Source organism: Geotrypetes seraphini, chromosome 3 (assembly GCF_902459505.1).
Source record: "Geotrypetes seraphini chromosome 3, aGeoSer1.1, whole genome shotgun sequence".
NCBI classification, from domain to species: Eukaryota; Metazoa; Chordata; class Amphibia; order Gymnophiona; family Dermophiidae; genus Geotrypetes; species Geotrypetes seraphini.
The window spans coordinates 70,396,473-70,413,621 of record NC_047086.1 but is presented as its reverse complement, the minus strand read 5'-3'; the positions used below and the strand labels follow the sequence as shown (position 1 = coordinate 70,413,621).

At 46.3% G+C, this 17,149-nt stretch overlaps 1 protein-coding gene across 5 annotated transcripts in view; it reads left to right on the top strand.

Annotated features, from left to right (window-relative positions):
• Nucleotides 1–1,819: 1,819 nt before the first annotated feature.
• The window catches only part of MCPH1 (microcephalin 1), a 490,428-nt gene continuing 475,098 nt past the window's right edge, over nt 1,820–17,149 (top strand). For all 5 annotated transcript variants that reach the window (XM_033937330.1, XM_033937327.1, XM_033937326.1 and 2 more), the window contains exon 1: nt 1,820–2,025. In XM_033937330.1, the coding sequence (XP_033793221.1) occupies nt 1,986–2,025 (40 nt within the window). In that variant the 5' untranslated portion in view covers nt 1,820–1,985. The remainder of the gene's footprint in view (nt 2,026–17,149) is intronic.

The window sequence follows — 17,149 nt, the reverse complement described above, 5'->3', positions numbered from 1 at the left end:
CCCACCCCGAAGGACCATTCGCCCCCCTGGCCTCCCCGCACTACCTATGAAGCAGCCGCAGCAGGATCGCGACGTCAGCTATCTTTGCGCTGCTTAGGAGCTGCTTCCTGCGCCGCGGTCCCGCCCCCTCCTCTGACGTCAGAGGAGGGACGGGACCGCGGCGAAGGAAGCAGCGCCCAAGCAGCTGAGGGATTGCTGACGTCGCGATCCTGCTGCGGGCTGCTTCATAGGTGTGCTGGAAGGTCAGTGGGGCGAGCGGTCCTTCGGGCGTGGGGGGGACTGAGCGGCAAGGCCGGGAACACCCCCTCAGGGCTGGTACCCGGGGCGGCCCGCCCCCCCCCGCCCCCCCCCTAGGTACGCCACTGGCCATCGTGAGGACGGGCTACTGGGCTTGATGGACCATTGGTCTCTCCCAGTAAGGTTATTCTTATGTTCTTAAGTAGGAAAGCAATAGGCAAAACTGAAAGGCGCTATTGTAAGGGCAATGATCTATTTTGTAAGGAAAAGGAAAAGGCCACATTGGTTCTCAAAAGTAGTAGCTGAGAAGGTCTAATAAATAAACTGAATGCCCTCGGGATGGGTCTCAAATTGATAGACTGTGTCAGGAACTGGTAAATAGAGGAGGAGAGAACGAAAGAAGTTTAGGATAAAGATAGGACGTGAGCCATCTCTACCCTAACCAATGGGCACATGGACAGGAGGTGTTAGAATGGATAAATAAACTATATAATATGAAGGAAAAATATGCTGGGGTGTGCCTACTTGTTAGACACCTGGTCTTGCATGAACGCTTAATACTGTCGACTCCACCTAAGTGCATGTCGGTTAAGCGCACGCTTCGATTAACCACATCCTACCACTACAGTCCCGTTTTTTAAATATTAAAGTCAATGGACATAAACTCCAGATATTTGCAATTCAGATAAGCACACAATCCACTTATGCGCACTGATGTCATAGGTCCAACCTCTATTCTTTCACGTTACGTTCATTCTGGTTAATTGCAATCACATTCTGACTGGAAATGGCTAGGCTTCACACAGCAGCTTAAGCGCTGGGACAGCTGGGAAAGTGAGTGCTCCGCTTACACTCAAGCTGTAGGGCATAGCTTTCCTGTACTTTAGGCTCCAGCATACTTAAACTAAGCCAGTTTAGCTACAGCCTCCCCTACTCTCCCCCCCCCCCTCCTATTAAGCGCACAATCCGTTTAAGCGCATATGGTGACCCGGTGTGAGGGGCATGCACTTAAGCAGAGTCGACTGTAAATAATGTGCTGCTTCACTTTGGTGTCCTCCCCCACTTCTTCCAGAGAGAGTGTTATTTCTCACTTGAGTGCCCAAGGGATAGGGGGATGTTAAGGATTTCTGTCTGATGGAGTCTCTGTGGCAGTCAGGGGATGTGTTTGAGGATGGGCAATATTTCCCCCCCCCCTTGCACTGAAGAACAGTACTATATATTTTTCAAACAAGATACCAGTAATTTTTTTTAAATCAAAATACTAATATACTGATAAATTTCTGGAATTAGACATTTGGGTGGGTTTCATTGGAAAAGTTTGAAAAAAATTAGAGTGGTTGGAAAATGTTAAGATCATCAGTAGAAATTAAATCTTGCATAAAACAAAATACAATATATCCCACTAGTCAAACCCAACATATAGCACTATGCTTTTTAATTACAGCCACCGTTTTCTTCTGAAACTAGGAAACAGCATTGCACAAGAAACACGAATGATATACGGTAACACATCGCACACTACCAGCCTCTTCAGCATAATCTCACAAATTCTCAGAGAATAGCCAATCAGTGTTAAGGACACCCAAACTCATACAGAGAGCTCGCCTCTTTTTGGTGTAACGAACGCCGGGCTGGTACGTGTGACGTCGGTCGTACGCTCGGACGTCTCTTCGCTGAACGTGTGCTTTCGAACGGAAGCGCGGGTTGTGGGGCAGCTGAAGGCGCCGGTGACCGTTATCACTGACAAAATGGCTATCAATGCGGATTATCAGCAGCAAATATTGACAGGTTGGTAGAAGAGAGAACAAGGCAGGTTTAGCATGTATTTGTCCTCTTCGTTTTTGCTGGAAGCAGTGGGTGGCCTACCCTGTTGCTCATGAACAGTTTTGGGTCTTTAGCATAAAGTAGTTCTTGCCCACATATATGTAGTTTGGGAGAACAGGATATTCAATTATCTCTTTAAACCAATATAAGCTCTTCTTTTCATGAATTTCCAAATTCCTGATTCGAAACTCTGGCACGGTAGTGAATTTCTTATGCAGCCTCCTTTTGGCCTTTGCTGCACCCATTTTATGGCTTTGTGGTGTACAGTATCTAGAACTTCCTGCGAAATAACATAAAGTTCTATCTCTGACTCTTATTTTTCCTGAGTTCTGCGCTATCCCTTTGCACTCTGGGTTGCTCCAGCCTTTATTTATTCCTTCATAGAAATAGCATCAGATGCACTAAATAGATTGCTTTAGTTCTTCGACCTTTATTTTCTGTTGCAATGCAATAGATCAAATTCCGTTTCTCTTACTGTATCTTGTTGATAATCTTCACAAGTAGAGATTTTATTTATTACAGGGTAATAGCCGTACAAGATGATGCCAAGAGCAACTATTGCTTTTGGTTCTCACTTCCCTTTTGTGATCACAGAAAAGGCATTTTTGCAAGTAGTGTGGCTGCCTTGCTGCTTCTTCTTTAGTTGTTAGCTACTTAATGAATTACAGATCTAAAAAGAAATCAGTTTTGTTCTAGTCTGGTAAGCTCCAGCATCATCCCCATAGTTGTTTTCAACGCCCAGCCATCTGAATGCATGTTGCTCGCTTCACCTTGTTCCTTCAATCTTCCCGAACAGTATGACCAAAATAAGACAGTCGTAACTTCATCATTTGGGCTTCTAGTGACATAGCCGGTTTGATCTCTTCCAGAATTGATTTGTTGGTTCTTCTGGCGGTCCACCACACACATAAAAACCTTCTCTGGTACTAAAGCTCAAATGAGTCAATCTTTCTGTCTCGTTTCCTTGGTGTTGAGCTTTCAAATCCGTAATTGACCTCTGAGAAAATGAGTGCATGGACAAGTCTGATATTTGTTTGGAGTGAATTTCTTATCCTTGCCTTTGAATACTTTGTCGAGAGCCTTCATTGAAGAGTGACCAAGTGCTATTCTGCGGAGTATTTCATCCCTGCAAGTTGCATCTTTGTTTACAAAAGAGTCCAGGCACCTTCAAGCTCAAAATATTCATTATTTTTCATATTCATGATCTTCGTCTTGTTTATGTTCAGTTCTAATCCTATGTTATAACTTTTGGATTTGACTTTTCTCACTAGATACTGCATGTCTTCTTTTGCTGCTGGTGATGAGCATTGTACATAATGCAGGTTGTTTATGTTTTGGCCACCAACTTTGAAATCAACACTCTCTTCCAAATTGGCTTTTCTGAATATGGCTTCACTGTAAAGGTTGAACAAGTAAGGTGACAAGATGCATACTTGTCTGATGCCACATTTTATTGGAAAACAATCAGTGGTGCCATATTCTGTTCTCACTGAAGCTTCTTGATTTTTGTAGAGGCTTTTTGTGAGCTGAGTTATGCGTTTGAGTATTCCAATTTTTGCTAGAGTTCTCCATAGTTTATCGTGAGCCACACAGTCAAAAGCTTTGCTGTAATTGATGAGGCAAAAATATAGAGGCTTTTGGTATTTTTTGTTCTTCTCCAATATCCATCTAACATTGGCAATAATGTCTCTTGTTCCTAAACCATTACTAAAACCAGCCTGAACTAAGGGGAGTTTTTGCTCAAAGTATGATTGTAGCTTTCGTTGTATTATTTTAAGCGTGTGGAATTAATGCAATCGTTCTGGCTGCTCTGCTTACTTACCCTTTATAGTTATCCTATGCTTTCATCTCCATTCCCTTTCAAGGATAAAGATAGGCAGTGACGTAGCTATGGAGGTTGGGGCGTAGTGCCTGGCATCACAGTGCTATGTGCCCCATCCCTCACTGCTTCAGTGCTGCCTCTTGAATGTTCACCAGCCTTGGTTCCCTTCTGACATCACTTGAGGGGGAAAGGGGAGCACTTCCGGCTGCAGTGGGACCTTCAGATAACTTTACTGAAGCACTGGGGAGGGGGGTCAGTGGGGCCTGTCCCAGAAGCTTTCTTTCACCTGTCCAATTGGTACTTAAGCATCAGTGTGTGGGCAAGCCTTCTTTGATATGCCTCCCCTCACAGTGAAATGGCTTGCTGAACTGGGTGCAATGAACTGCATGCTATGAAACAGTCGCACTGAACTGTGCTAGAACCCTCCAAGTCTACCTTATTAACCCAATTTATGGATTTTACTTCCATGAACTTGTCCAAATCTAATGTCTAAAGATCTCAATATGTATAATTTGGAAGAAAGGCAGTAGAGGGGAGATAAGCGAGAGACATTTAATTATTTTTGTGGCATAAATACACAGGAGGCAAGTCTCATTTGGAAGGAAGCTCTGGAATGAGGGGGTTTAGGATGAAGGTGAAAGGGGACTGATTTAGGAGTAACCTAAGGAAATACTTCAAAGAAAGGGTGGCAAATTTGTGGGATGACCTGGTGCCAAGTGGTGGAGATGAATGTTTCTGAATTCTTGGAATAAGTGTATAGGATCTCTAAGGGAGAGAAAGGGATAGTAGATAGTGTGAATGGGCAGACTGAATAGGCCATATGGTCTTTATCTGCCTTTTAGCCACATCCTTTGGCAATGAGTTTAAGAGTTTAACTATGCACTTAATGAAAAATAGTTTTCTTATTTGTTTTAAATGTATTACTGTGTACCTTTTTTGTAATTTTTGAAATAAGTAAACAATTAATTTGAATTTACCCATTCTACTCTACTGAGGATTTTGTAAACTTCTATTATATCTTGGCTGTTGGCTCCAAACTGAAGAATTCTCGCATCATATACCGTAAGTCATTCCATACCCTTAATCATTTGTTCGCCTTTCCCTGTATGTTTTGTAATTCTTCTACAATATATAGTTTTTAAAATGTGGCAACCAGAATTGACTGCACTCTTCAAACTGCTGTCTCATCAAGGAATGACAGAAGCGATATGATATTCTTTGCTTTATTCTCTATTAATTTCCTAAAAATTCCTAATATTTACTGTACATATACTCAAGTATAAACCAAAATATTTTTTCCCTTTTAATGGAGGGGGATTTTTTAACTTGAATATAACCCCCTCCAACCCAGTTTATACTCAAGTGTAAATAGGTATTAACAAAATGCTTGAGGGTTACTGGGGTTTTGGAGTCCATTGTAGCAGGTGACAAGGCTCTGGATAGAGTGCAGGAGAGAGGAAGTATTAGGCTTCCAGACGTTTGAGCTTTGTTGCCTATGGCTGGTTGCTAGGGAGAAGAGGGCTGAGGAGCATCTGGAATTGGGGAGGAAGAATAGCACCTGTGAATCCGTAAGTCCAACAGACCCACATGTGCCGGCTGTCCTCTGGGTCTGTGAGTAGTCTGTGCATTTGAAGCAGGATGAGTGGTGCTGTGAATTTTCAGGCAGTTGCACATCTACCACACTCAACTCTCTACTTGAAGTACCCCCACCTCCTATCCCCTCCTCACTTTCACCCCAGACGATAGCAAAGTAGTTCTATGACGAGTTTCACAAGATCCACCTTAAACTCTCAACCAAGTTGCCTTCCCCACCACCCTTTCCGGCTGTTCACTCTGCCAACTTCCCTTTAACAACCCCTGCCACCTTTTTTGAAGTTACGGAAAAGGAAACTGCTCATCTTCTCTCCTCCTCCAAACTCAACCATCTGTTCCTCTGATCCGATTCCTACTCACCTACTTGGAGCTATCATTCCCACTGTCATATCCTCAATTTATCACTCTCCACTGCAATAGTTCCTACATAGTAACATAGAAGATGACGGCAGATAAATGCCAAATGGTCCATCCAGTCTGCCCAACCTGATTCAATTTAAATTTAAAAAAAAAATTTTCTTCTTAGCTATTTCTGGGCTTGGGTTCCAACTGCTGAAATCTCAGTCAAAACCTACTCCAGCCCATCTACACCCTCCCAGCCATTGAAGCCCTCTCCAGCCCATTCTCCCCAAACGGCCATATACAGACACAGACCGTGCAAGTCTGCCCAGTACTGGCCTTAGTTCAATATTTAATATTATTTTCTGATTCTAGATCCTCTGTGTTCATCCCACGCTTCTTTGAACTCAGTCACCGTTTTCCTTTCCACCACCTCTCTCAGGAGCGCATTCCAGGCATCCACCACCCTCTCTGTAAAGTAGAATTTCCTAACATTGCTCTTGAATCTACCACCCCTCAACCTCAAATTATGACCTCTGGTTTTACCATTTTCCTTTCTCTGGAAAATATTTTGTTCTACGTTAATACCCTTCAAGTATTTGAACGTCTGAATCATATCTCCCCTGTCCCTCCTTTCCTCTAGGGTATACATATTCAGGACTTCCAGTCTCTTCTCGTACGTCTTCTGGTGCAAGCCTCCTATCATTTTCATCACCCTTCCTGATGTCTTCAGACATGCCATAGTTACATATCACCTCAAAAAACCTTCACTAGACCACACATCCTCTTATCACCCCATTTCCTTTTTCACCTTCCTATTCAAACTACTCAAACGTGCTGTTCACCGCTGCTGCCTGGACTTCCTTTCTTCAGTTCTCATGTTATTCTTGACCCACTTCAATCAAGCTTTCATCCGTTCCATTTTACAGAAACTGCCCTTGCTAAAGTTTCTAACAACCCGTTCCTGGTCAAATACAATGGTCTCTACTCCATCTTCATTACATTAGGGATTTCTATTCCACCATTACCTTGCAGTTTAAGGCGGATTACAAAAGAGTTAAAAAGGCTGTTTTACAAAAAGATTTCTGGTCCTTTTAGGGGGAAAAAAAGAGTAGAGCAGATTGATTTAGGGGTTCGGGGGGTTAGAGGGATGAAAGAAGTAAGCTTGAGAGGTTAGGACTTTTTCAGGGATGTTTTGAAAAGTATAGTCTTTATTTCTTTTCTGAAAGTTTTGTAATCTGGGGTCGTTATCAGAAGGTTGGCAATTTGGTTGTCTATTTTTGCTGCTTGAGTGGCTAGGAGGCCATCATATAGTTTTTTCTGTTTAACTTCTTTGATTGGCAGGTGTGTGAATGGGGTGTGAGTTTTCTTATGTCTGGTTGAGGTGGTTTGGATGAGGCAGTTGTTCAAGTTGGTTGGGCTTCATCCTTCTTGATCTGTCTGCTGCCTTTGATACCGTTGATCATTACCTGTTTCTCAACACGCTATCCTCGTTGGGAATCAAGGGTCCTGTTCTTGCCTAATTTTCTTCCTGTCTCTCCCATCACACCTTCAGTGTATGCTATGGTGGATCCTCCTCCTTTGCCATCCCACTGTCAACCTCAAGGCTCTTTCTTAGGTCCTCTCCTATTCCTATACCCACTCTCTTGGTACACTGATCTCTTCCCATGATTTTCAATATCACATCTATGCTGATGACTCTCAGATCTACCTCTCTACACCTGATATTTCTACAGGAATTCAGGCCCGTATCTTTGCCTACCTGTCTGACATTGCCGCTTGGCTATCTTGTCGCCATCTAAAACTGAATATGGCTAAAACCGAACTCCTTATCATTCCGTCTAAACTCACCTCCCCCCTCCCACCATTATCTATTTCTGTGGATAACACTCTCCTCCTCCCTGCATCATCAGCTTGCAGCCTCAGGATGACATTTGATTCCTCTCTCTCCTTTTCCGCTCAGATCCAACAAACCGCTAAAACCTGTCACTTCTTCCTCTATAATATTACCAAAATCCAACCTCTCTTCTCTGAGCACACTACCAAAACCCTTCTCCATGCTCTCATCACCTCTTGCTTAGATTACTGCAACATACCTCTCAGTTCTCCTGCTCATTCACCTCTCGCCTCTTCAATATGTTCAAAATGCTGTTGCATGACTCGTATTCTGTGAGAACCGCCATGCTCACATTAACCCTCCCCCAACATACACACCTCCTCAAGTAATTTAATTGGCTCCCTATTTGTTTCCAAACACAGTTCAGCATTCATTTTGTAGCCTAGAATATCTCTCCTCACTCATCTCTGTTCATTGGGTAAGTCCCAGTGTACCTCGGCAGCGTTTTTTGTTTTTGCTTGTTTCTTTTTTTCTTCTTGCAGGAGCGAGGGGAAGGCAGGAGGAAGCAGCCGGAGCAGGCTGTTTGGACCGGGGTCGCGGCGAGAGTTAGCTCCGCCCACCCCCACCCGCGTCACAGGTTGCATCGGGCCCGGGCTCCCCCTTTAATTAGAAGGGAGCCAGGGCACGAGGCAAACCTCGGCAGCGTTTTTTGTTTTTGCTTGTTTCTTTTTTTCTTCTTGCAGGAGCAAGGGGAAGGCAGGAGAAAGCAGCCGGAGCAGGCTGTTTGGACCGGGGTCGCGGCGAGAGTTAGCTCCGCCCACCCCCACCCGCGTCACAGGTTGCATCGGGCCCGGGCTCCCCCTTTAATTAGAAGGGAGCCAACGGCGCCCAGCCGTTCGGCGCACGGCAAAGGCGAGCGGCAAAGGCGCTCGCCTTAGCGAGATCGCCTTTGCGTAGGAGCCTTGCGAGGGAGCCAGGAACGCCAAGTAATTCACTTTCTTTTCTCTTTTCTCTCTCTCTTACCCACAGCAGGAGCGCACCAGCACTTCACGAGAGCGATGGAGGACCCAGGATCCCAGAGGTACTTTCTGGTATACTGCACAGAGAGTAATATGTACGACTACCTCCCCTTGGGAAGGTGGGAGTACATATGCAGTCGGTGTCAGGAACTGGAAAGCCTGAGGATGGAGGTCGGCAGATTGAGGGTCAGGGTCCAGGAACTGGAGGGACTGCGCAACACAGAGGAGACGAGCTGGTCAACCGAGGACTCAGACGGAGCAGGCCCCATTGTGGATCAGGTGAGGGACCTCGAGAGATTCATCGAGGAGGCCTATAGAAGGAAGGTGGAGGAACAGGACCAGCAGCTGCACAGACGGATGTCGGCAGACGAGACCCAGGATCCACAAGGTGACACCGGGGAAGGACCTAGCGGAGGAACCACGCAAGAGGAGGAGACCGTGACTCACCGGGACCCCGAGGGAGAGACACCGCACTACACCAAGGACACGGACCTGAGACAGAAGAGGTTGCTGAGGAAAGGGAAGTCTGCTATTGTGGTGGGAGACTCGATCTTGAGAGAGGTAGATAGTCACGTAGCTGGAGGAAGGGAGGACCGGCTAGTGACTTGTCTCCCGGGGGCCAAGACACGAGACGTCACTGATAGGATCGAGAGGATCCTGGACGGAGCAGAGACAGAGGAGACTGCGGTGATAATCCACGTCGGAACGAATGATGTGAGCCAGAGGAACTTCAGCATGGCCACACTGACTGACCAGTTCAGGGTCTTGGGACGAAAGCTGAAGCGGAGTACCCGGAGGATAGCATTCTCAGAGATCCTGCCTGTACCGAGAGCAGATGCAAAGAGGCAGGCAGACCTCCAGGCTGTGAATGCATGGTTGAGGAGATGGTGCCAGGAGGAGGGCTTCCACTTTGTGAGGAACTGGACGTCCTTCTGGGGAAAGAGTAAGATCTACCGGCGGGACGGCCTGCACCTGAGCACAGCGGGAACTAGACTACTGGCAGCCAATGTGAGGAAGGAGATCGAGAGGGCTTTAAACTGAGGAGAGGGGGAAAGCCGACAGCTGATCTGATGTTGACGCTTCGGACAACAGTATCCAGAACAGATGCTGAACGGGCTGACTGCAAGGAGGAAGTAGAGAGACTGGTGGATCTCATGATCAGACAGCAAGGGAAACATCAGGTAAGGGGAGCTTGCTGGGAGGAGACTAAGGGGCATGGAGACACAAGGGGACTGGGTGGCACGAGGGCAAAAGCTGAGGGCAATATAGAGGTGCCACAAGGCGAGGGGGATCAAATGGAGGCTAAAGGGATGATAGCCCAGGAGGGGGCCGGTAGGGCTAGAAAACCCAGAGGAAAAGCGGGGAAGTGGGGTGGCGGGAATTTGGGGAAACCGAAAGCTACGAGGGTAAAGGCTGAGGGCAAAGCAGAAGCACAGGGAATAGGAGAACTGCCCGAAATTCAAGGGGAGGCGGCCCAGGTAAATACAGAGGTGGAGGAAAAACGACGGGACCTACGGTGCTTATACGCAAATGCAAGAAGCCTCATGGCCAAGATGGGTGAACTAGAGGTCGTGGCCAAGGGGGAGGACCTGGATATAATTGGAATTACAGAAACATGGTGGACAGAGGAGAATCAATGGGATGTGGCGCTGCCGGGGTACAAGCTCTACAGGAGGGACAGGACCCACAGGAAGGGGGGAGGCATAGCACTATATATAAAGGACTCTATCTACTCAGTCGGGATGGATATGGCAACGAAGGCAGAGGGGCTGGAATCACTATGGGTCAAATTGCCGGGAAACAAGGGAGCAGGCATAAAACTGGGGCTGTACTATCGCCCACCTGGTACGCCGGAAGGAGTCGGACACGACTTGGAAGCTGAACTGAGACAAGAATGCAGGACTGGAAGTGTAACAGTGATGGGGGACTTCAACTACCCGGGGATTGACTGGAGTACAGGTCACTCCAACTGCGCTAGGGAAACGGGATTTGTAGAAGCTGTGAGGGACTGCTTCATGGAGCAACTAGTCAGGGAACCGACACGAGGGAGTGCTACTCTTGACCTCATCCTAAACGGATTAGGGGGGCCTGCAAGAGGGGTAAAAGTGGGAGGACCACTAGGCAACAGTGACCACAATGCGATCAGATTCACATTAGAAAGGGGGACACCCACAGTAAGGAGGACCGCAACAACTGCGCTCAACTTCAGGAAAGAGAACTATGCTGCTATGAGGGAAATGGTGGGGAGGAAGCTCAGAAACATCCTTAGGATGGAGACTGTAGGAAGCGCCTGGACCCTATTCAGGGACACCCTGCAGGAAGCACAAAGAATGTACGTCCCCAGTTTCAAGAAAGGCGGCAAGAACAAGCGATCAGAGGACCCGGTTTGGATCTCAACAGAAGCAAAGAGGGCAATAAATGACAAAAAAGTATTCTTCCGGAGATGGAAAAAGGACCCAACGGAGGAAAATCACCAGGCGCACAGGAAATGCCAAAAGGAATGCCACTGGGAGGTTAGAAAAGCAAAAGGGAACTACGAAGAGGGGCTGGCCAGGGAGGCGAAGAACTTCAAGGTATTCTTCAGTTACGTAAAGGGGAAGCGACCAGCGAGAGAGGAGGTGGGGCCGTTGGACGATGGGGATAAAAAGGGAGTGATTAAGGAGGATAAAGAGGTAGCTGAGAGGTTCAACACGTTCTTCTCGTCGGTTTTCACGAGAGAAGACACATCTAACATACCAGATTCAGAGGAGCTCATAAGTGGGGAACAGACTGAAAAATTGGAACACATAGAGGTAAGTAAGGAGGATGTCCTCAAACAGATAGGTTAAAATGCGGCAAATCGCCTGGCCCAGACGGGATCCACCCAAGGGTTCTGAAGGAACTAAAACAAGAAATAGCGGGCACAATCCAGCATGTTTGCAACCTATCCTTGAAAACTGGAGAGGTACCAGAGGACTGGAAACTGGCGAATGTCACACCTATCTTCAAGAAGGGATCGAGGGGTGACCCCGGGAACTACAGGCCGGTGAGCCTGACTTCAATTATAGGGAAGATGGTGGAAGCTATGATCAAGGATGGTATTTGCGAGCACATCGAGAGAAATGGCCTACTGAGAACAAGCCAGCACGGATTCTGTAAGGGAAGGTCATGCTTAACGAACCTTTTGTACTTCTTTGAGGGAATAAGCAGTCGGGTGGACAATGGGGAACCCATAGACATCATTTACCTCGATTTTCAAAAGGCTTTCGACAAGGTGCCACATGAAAGGCTGCTTAGGAAGCTGTGGAACCACGGGGTGGGAGGGGATGTGCACAGATGGATCAAGCACTGGTTGTCGGGTAGACTGCAGAGGGTCGGAGTAAAGGGACAATATTCTGACTGGCGGGGAGTTACGAGCGGTGTGCCACAGGGATCGGTGCTGGGGCCGTTACTCTTCAACATATTTATCAATGACCTGGAAAAGGAGGCAAAGTGCGAGGTTATAAAATTTGCAGACGATACCAAACTGTGCGGCAGAGTTAGATCCGGGAGGAGTGTGAGGACCTGCAAAGGGACCTGGACAAGCTGGAAGACTGGGCAAACAAATGGCAAATGCGCTTTAACGTGGAAAAATGCAAGGTCATGCATATAGGGAAAAATAACCCGTTGTTCAACTACAAATTGGGGGGGGGCATTGCTGGGAGACAGCAGTCTAGAGAGAGACTTGGGTGTGCTGGTGGATGCATCACTGAAGCCATCTGCGCAGTGCGCAGCAGCCTCGAAAAAAGCCAACAGGATGCTGGGCATCATAAAGAGGGGCATAACAACCAGGACGCGGGAAGTCATCATGCCATTGTATCGAGCGATGGTGCGGCCATATCTGGAATACTGCGTTCAATATTGGTCGCCGTACCTCAAGAAGGACATGGCAGTACTTGAGAGAGTCCAAAGGAGAGCAACGAAACTGGTAAGAGGGCTGGAACACTGCCCATACGCCGAGAGGTTGGATAGGCTGGGGCTCTTCTCTCTGGAAAAAAGGAGGCTCAGGGGAGATATGATAGAGACCTTCAGGATCATGAGGGGCATAGAGAGGGTGGATAGAGACAGATTCTTCAGGCTGAAGGAGACAACAGGTACGAGGGGGCATTCGGAGAAACTGAAGGGAGATAGGTTCAAAACAAATGCAAGGAAGTTTTTTTTCACCCAAAGGGTCGTGGACACCTGGAATGCGCTACCGGAGGAAGTGATCAGGCAGAGTACGGTACAGGGATTCAAACAGGGATTGGACGGATTCCTGAGGGATAAAGGGATCGTGGGATACTGAGAGAGGTGCTGGGATGTAACACAGGTATAGAAAGCTAACCAGGTAATAAGTATAGAAACCCAACCAGGTCGTGCATGTGCAAGACCAGAGGGTTAGGACTTCGATGGGAAGATAGGACTCAATGGGAAACCAAGGTGGCAAAGGGGCCCCTTCTGGTGATTCAGACAGGTCGTGACCTGTTTGGGCCGCCGCGGGAGCGGACTGCTGGGCAGGATGGACCTATGGTCTGACCCGGCGGAGGCACTGCTTATGTTCTTATGTCCCTCTTATCTGTACCTTTACCTCAATGTCTCTCAAACTGTGTGCCACGGCACAGTGGTGTGCCCTGAAGAGATTCTGGGTCTGCCACGAGAGATTCCAGAATTTTACTTTATTTTTAAAAATTCCTTTATAAGTATATACTAGAATAGATGACATTTATGTCACTTATGCAAGAGTGTCAATGTTATGAGCATCTGTGTGCGTAAGGATGCAACCACTCAGGCAAGCATCATTCTTTCACGTGATTGATCCTTGAAAACTAATGGCAAGTAATTTTATTTTTATTTTTTATTCAGTAGTTATCCTAACTTGAGCAACAAAGTAATGAAGGCTTTGTTACTGTTTGGATCTTCATATCTTTGAAAACTTGGATTATCCCAGGATAAGCAGGCAGCATATTCTCAACATATGGGTGATGTCAAACACGGAGCCCCGATGCGGACAGCTTTACAAGCAGATTTGCTTGAAGAACTTTTGGAAAGTTCGCGACTGCCGCACCGCGCATGCGCGAGTGCCTTCCTGCCCAAGGTAGGGTGCGCGTCTCCTCAGCTCTAAGTTTTCCTTGGAGCCAAGAAGCCTCGTTTCGACACTCTGCATGAGAGTTAATTCTAACTCGTGCCTTCTCTTCACCATGGCTCGTGTAATTTTTTTCTTTTATTTACAGGGTCGCTGTGTTGCGTGTGAATAAAAAAAAAAAAGTTTAATTTTTTTCAGCCGTGTCACAGTGAGGCCTGGTCTGCGCCCTCAGCCTGCGGGCTTCGATTTAGCTGCGGCCGTGTTTCATTCGATGTCCCGGCTGGTTAAAGGATTCAGAAGTGTAGCCGATGTTAGCGCGTAATCTCCATCACTGACCCACATAAGTAGTGTGTACAGTGTTTAGGACCGGAGTCATGCGCCCGCTGTGCTACACTTCAAAATCGAGCTCTTAAATGTTGTCGAGTTCAGATTGAAAAAATCTTCGGGGAATGGATCTTTCTTCATCTAAAGTCTCGACCCCGATTGCGGCCTCGACCTCGCTAAAACCTTCCTTGATGGGGAAGTCCTCATCCTTGAGGAAGTCAGCTAACTCCTCTCCAGAGGGGCCGTTATCCTCGGTGTCTCCCTCAGATAAGCTATCCAAGCCAACCCCTCAGGAGTCGCAGGCCATCCCAACAGCGACACTGATGGACCCAGTCACTTCGAGACTTCCTAGGAAGCGTATCTCAAAATCGAGGCAACACTCTTCCTTGAGGTCGTATTTGTCGGAGTCTATAGCCACACCAAATGTACCAACTCGGTGGTCTCGGTGCTGGCTTTGCAAAATATTCTGGAATTATTTCTGCATCAGGAGTTTGGTAACAATCTTGTCAATTTAACTCCTGCCTCGACCCTGCTTCCTGCAGTCCAGCCTAAGCACTCAGCAGTAATACAAGGAGTTGAGTCTTTAAGAGTGCCTCGAGATCAATCTGCACACTCTATGCAAGGAGTTGAGTCCTTGCGAGTGTCTTGAGATACATCTGCACAAGGAGCTGAGTCCTTATCAGTGTCTCGATTCGAACTCCAACTTCCAGCCCTACCTCTACGCATAAGGCATTGCCTTTTTCGAGGCACAGGGCGAAGACTCCTCGACATTCCTCATCGAGGCTGGATTCGAGATCACTACTTCGTTCCTCGAGGTACAGTTCATATCCACATCATCTGTTGAGACATTTATCGAGGCCCATGTCCTCTTCTCGAGTCAGACCTCGTTTCTTGAGGCTTCGAGACTCCTCGAGACAACCAACTTCCTTGTCGAGGAAATCTACAGTAGAGCCACAGCATTCTCATCAGTTGAGGTCTTCTCCTGCGAGTTTTTCTTCACCAGCTGGTTCTTCAAAATAAAAACGTTTTGCTTCTCCAGCTCATTCCAGAAGTGGTCTTTCGTCTACTTCTTTGCCTATGGATTCTGATCTGCGCTATCAATATTCTAGAGAGGCTTCACCTTCTTTCTCTGCCATGAGAGGTACTTTGAGGGGTTCTCGATCACCTTCACCTCAACATGGCCACCCCTCTTCTAATCCGGTGTCCTTTTTAAAAATTTCCATGTCAAATAAGTAAAGAATCAATACCACTTTGGAGTCTGATTCAACATACTCTAAGGAGTATTTGGAAGAACTGGATTTGCCTAATCTTCCTAGGGGTTCCTTAAAATTACCCATGAATGGCATTCTTTCTCAAACTTCTAAAAGAAACCTTGATAAGCCATATTCCATTCCTGCTGTGCCCGCAAAACTGGAGTCTCTATATAAGATGGTCCACTGTAAGGAATTTGAGAAGTCTCAATTATCCCATCAATCTCTTCTCGTGGAATCTTCTTTAAAAAGAACCAATCTGGCCAAGGTTTATGCCACAGTCCCACCTGGCCGAGAGGGCAGGACCATGGACAAGTTTGGCTGTCGGCTGTATCAAAATTCTATGATGACAAATAGGATTTTAAACTACAAATTTTGTCTTTACATCATATCTCGAGCATTGGGTCAACACTAGTAATAATAATAATTTTATTTTGTATACCGCCATACCCAGGGAGTTCTAGGCGGTTCACAGCAGTTAGATTCAATACAAACAGTGCAGTTGATAACAAAAAATGAACAAAGCAATTATAAAAGTTAACATGCTGGTTATATGTCTACAATTTAAGTGAAGGGAAACAAAAATGCATGCATATGTACAAAAAGTACATGCATAAGTACATGCAATAAGTACATATAGCAATAAGTACAGAATACATGCAATAAGTACATACATACAATTTAAGTGAGAAGAAATGCATACACGCCATAAGGAAGGAGCATACAAGGAAAAATGTATACAAGCCGTAAGGAGAGAGCAGCAATCTTAGAGGAGTGAGAGGGGAAAGTCATGGGGAACGATTAGGGATTCGGTCTGTTGAATAGCTGAGTTTTAATCTGCTTTCTAAAATTGAGGTATGAAGAGGCATCAGGTATAATTTGGGCTAGCCATGAATTTAGTTTGGCCACTTGAAAGGAGAAGGTTCTTTCGAAGAATCTTTTAAGGTGACACGATTTTAGTGAGGGAAAAGCGAACAGATTTATTCTGCGGGAGCTCTTATTGTTGTGGCTCAGGTTGAAGTGAGGGTAAAGATAGTCCGGCGACATACCAAATACTGTTTTGTAACAGATACATGAGAACTTAAATAGAACTCTGGATTCGAACGGCAGCCAGTGCAGCTTGTGGTAGAAAGGGGTTATGTGTTTCCATTTCTTCAAGCCAAAGATGAGACGGACGGCAGTATTTTGGACCAACCTCAACTTCTTGGTGATTTTCTTGAAGGCGCCTAAGTATATGATATTACAGTAATCCAGAACACTCAGAATAGAAGATTGTACCAGCAGACGAAAAGAGGCGTCGTCAAAGTATTTTTTTATGGTGCAGAGTTTCCTCCAAAGTGTCGGAGTGTTTCTCCAAAGTGAGATGCTTATCTAAAGTGACTCCTAGTGTTTTTAAGGATTGCTCAATACAGTAGTCCAGCCCATTCACATGTAGCGTGGTTTCCTTGATTTTGTCATTTGGGGCTTCCAAGAAGAATTTAGTTTTTTCTATGCCTACTTTCTTCAAGTATCTTCCAGAACATCGCCTGCCAGAGTTAGAGCATATGCATTCCACTTGGTCAACTTTGCATGCATATAATTCTGGCTGCATATGATGCTTTTGAGATGTCCTCAAGGGTCACTGCATTCTCGGTAGCGGCGATGCGCTGTCTAGTCTGGCTCCGTACTGTAGATAAGGATCCAAATCTGCAGGATCGAGTGGCTAACATCCCATTCAAGGGAATGAGCTTTGAAGACTCGATTGAGGCAGCTACAAAACTCTTGCCTGAGCATGGGAAATTATTTACTTGCATAGTTTGGCCGAAGCCTTCCACTGCTAAGAGT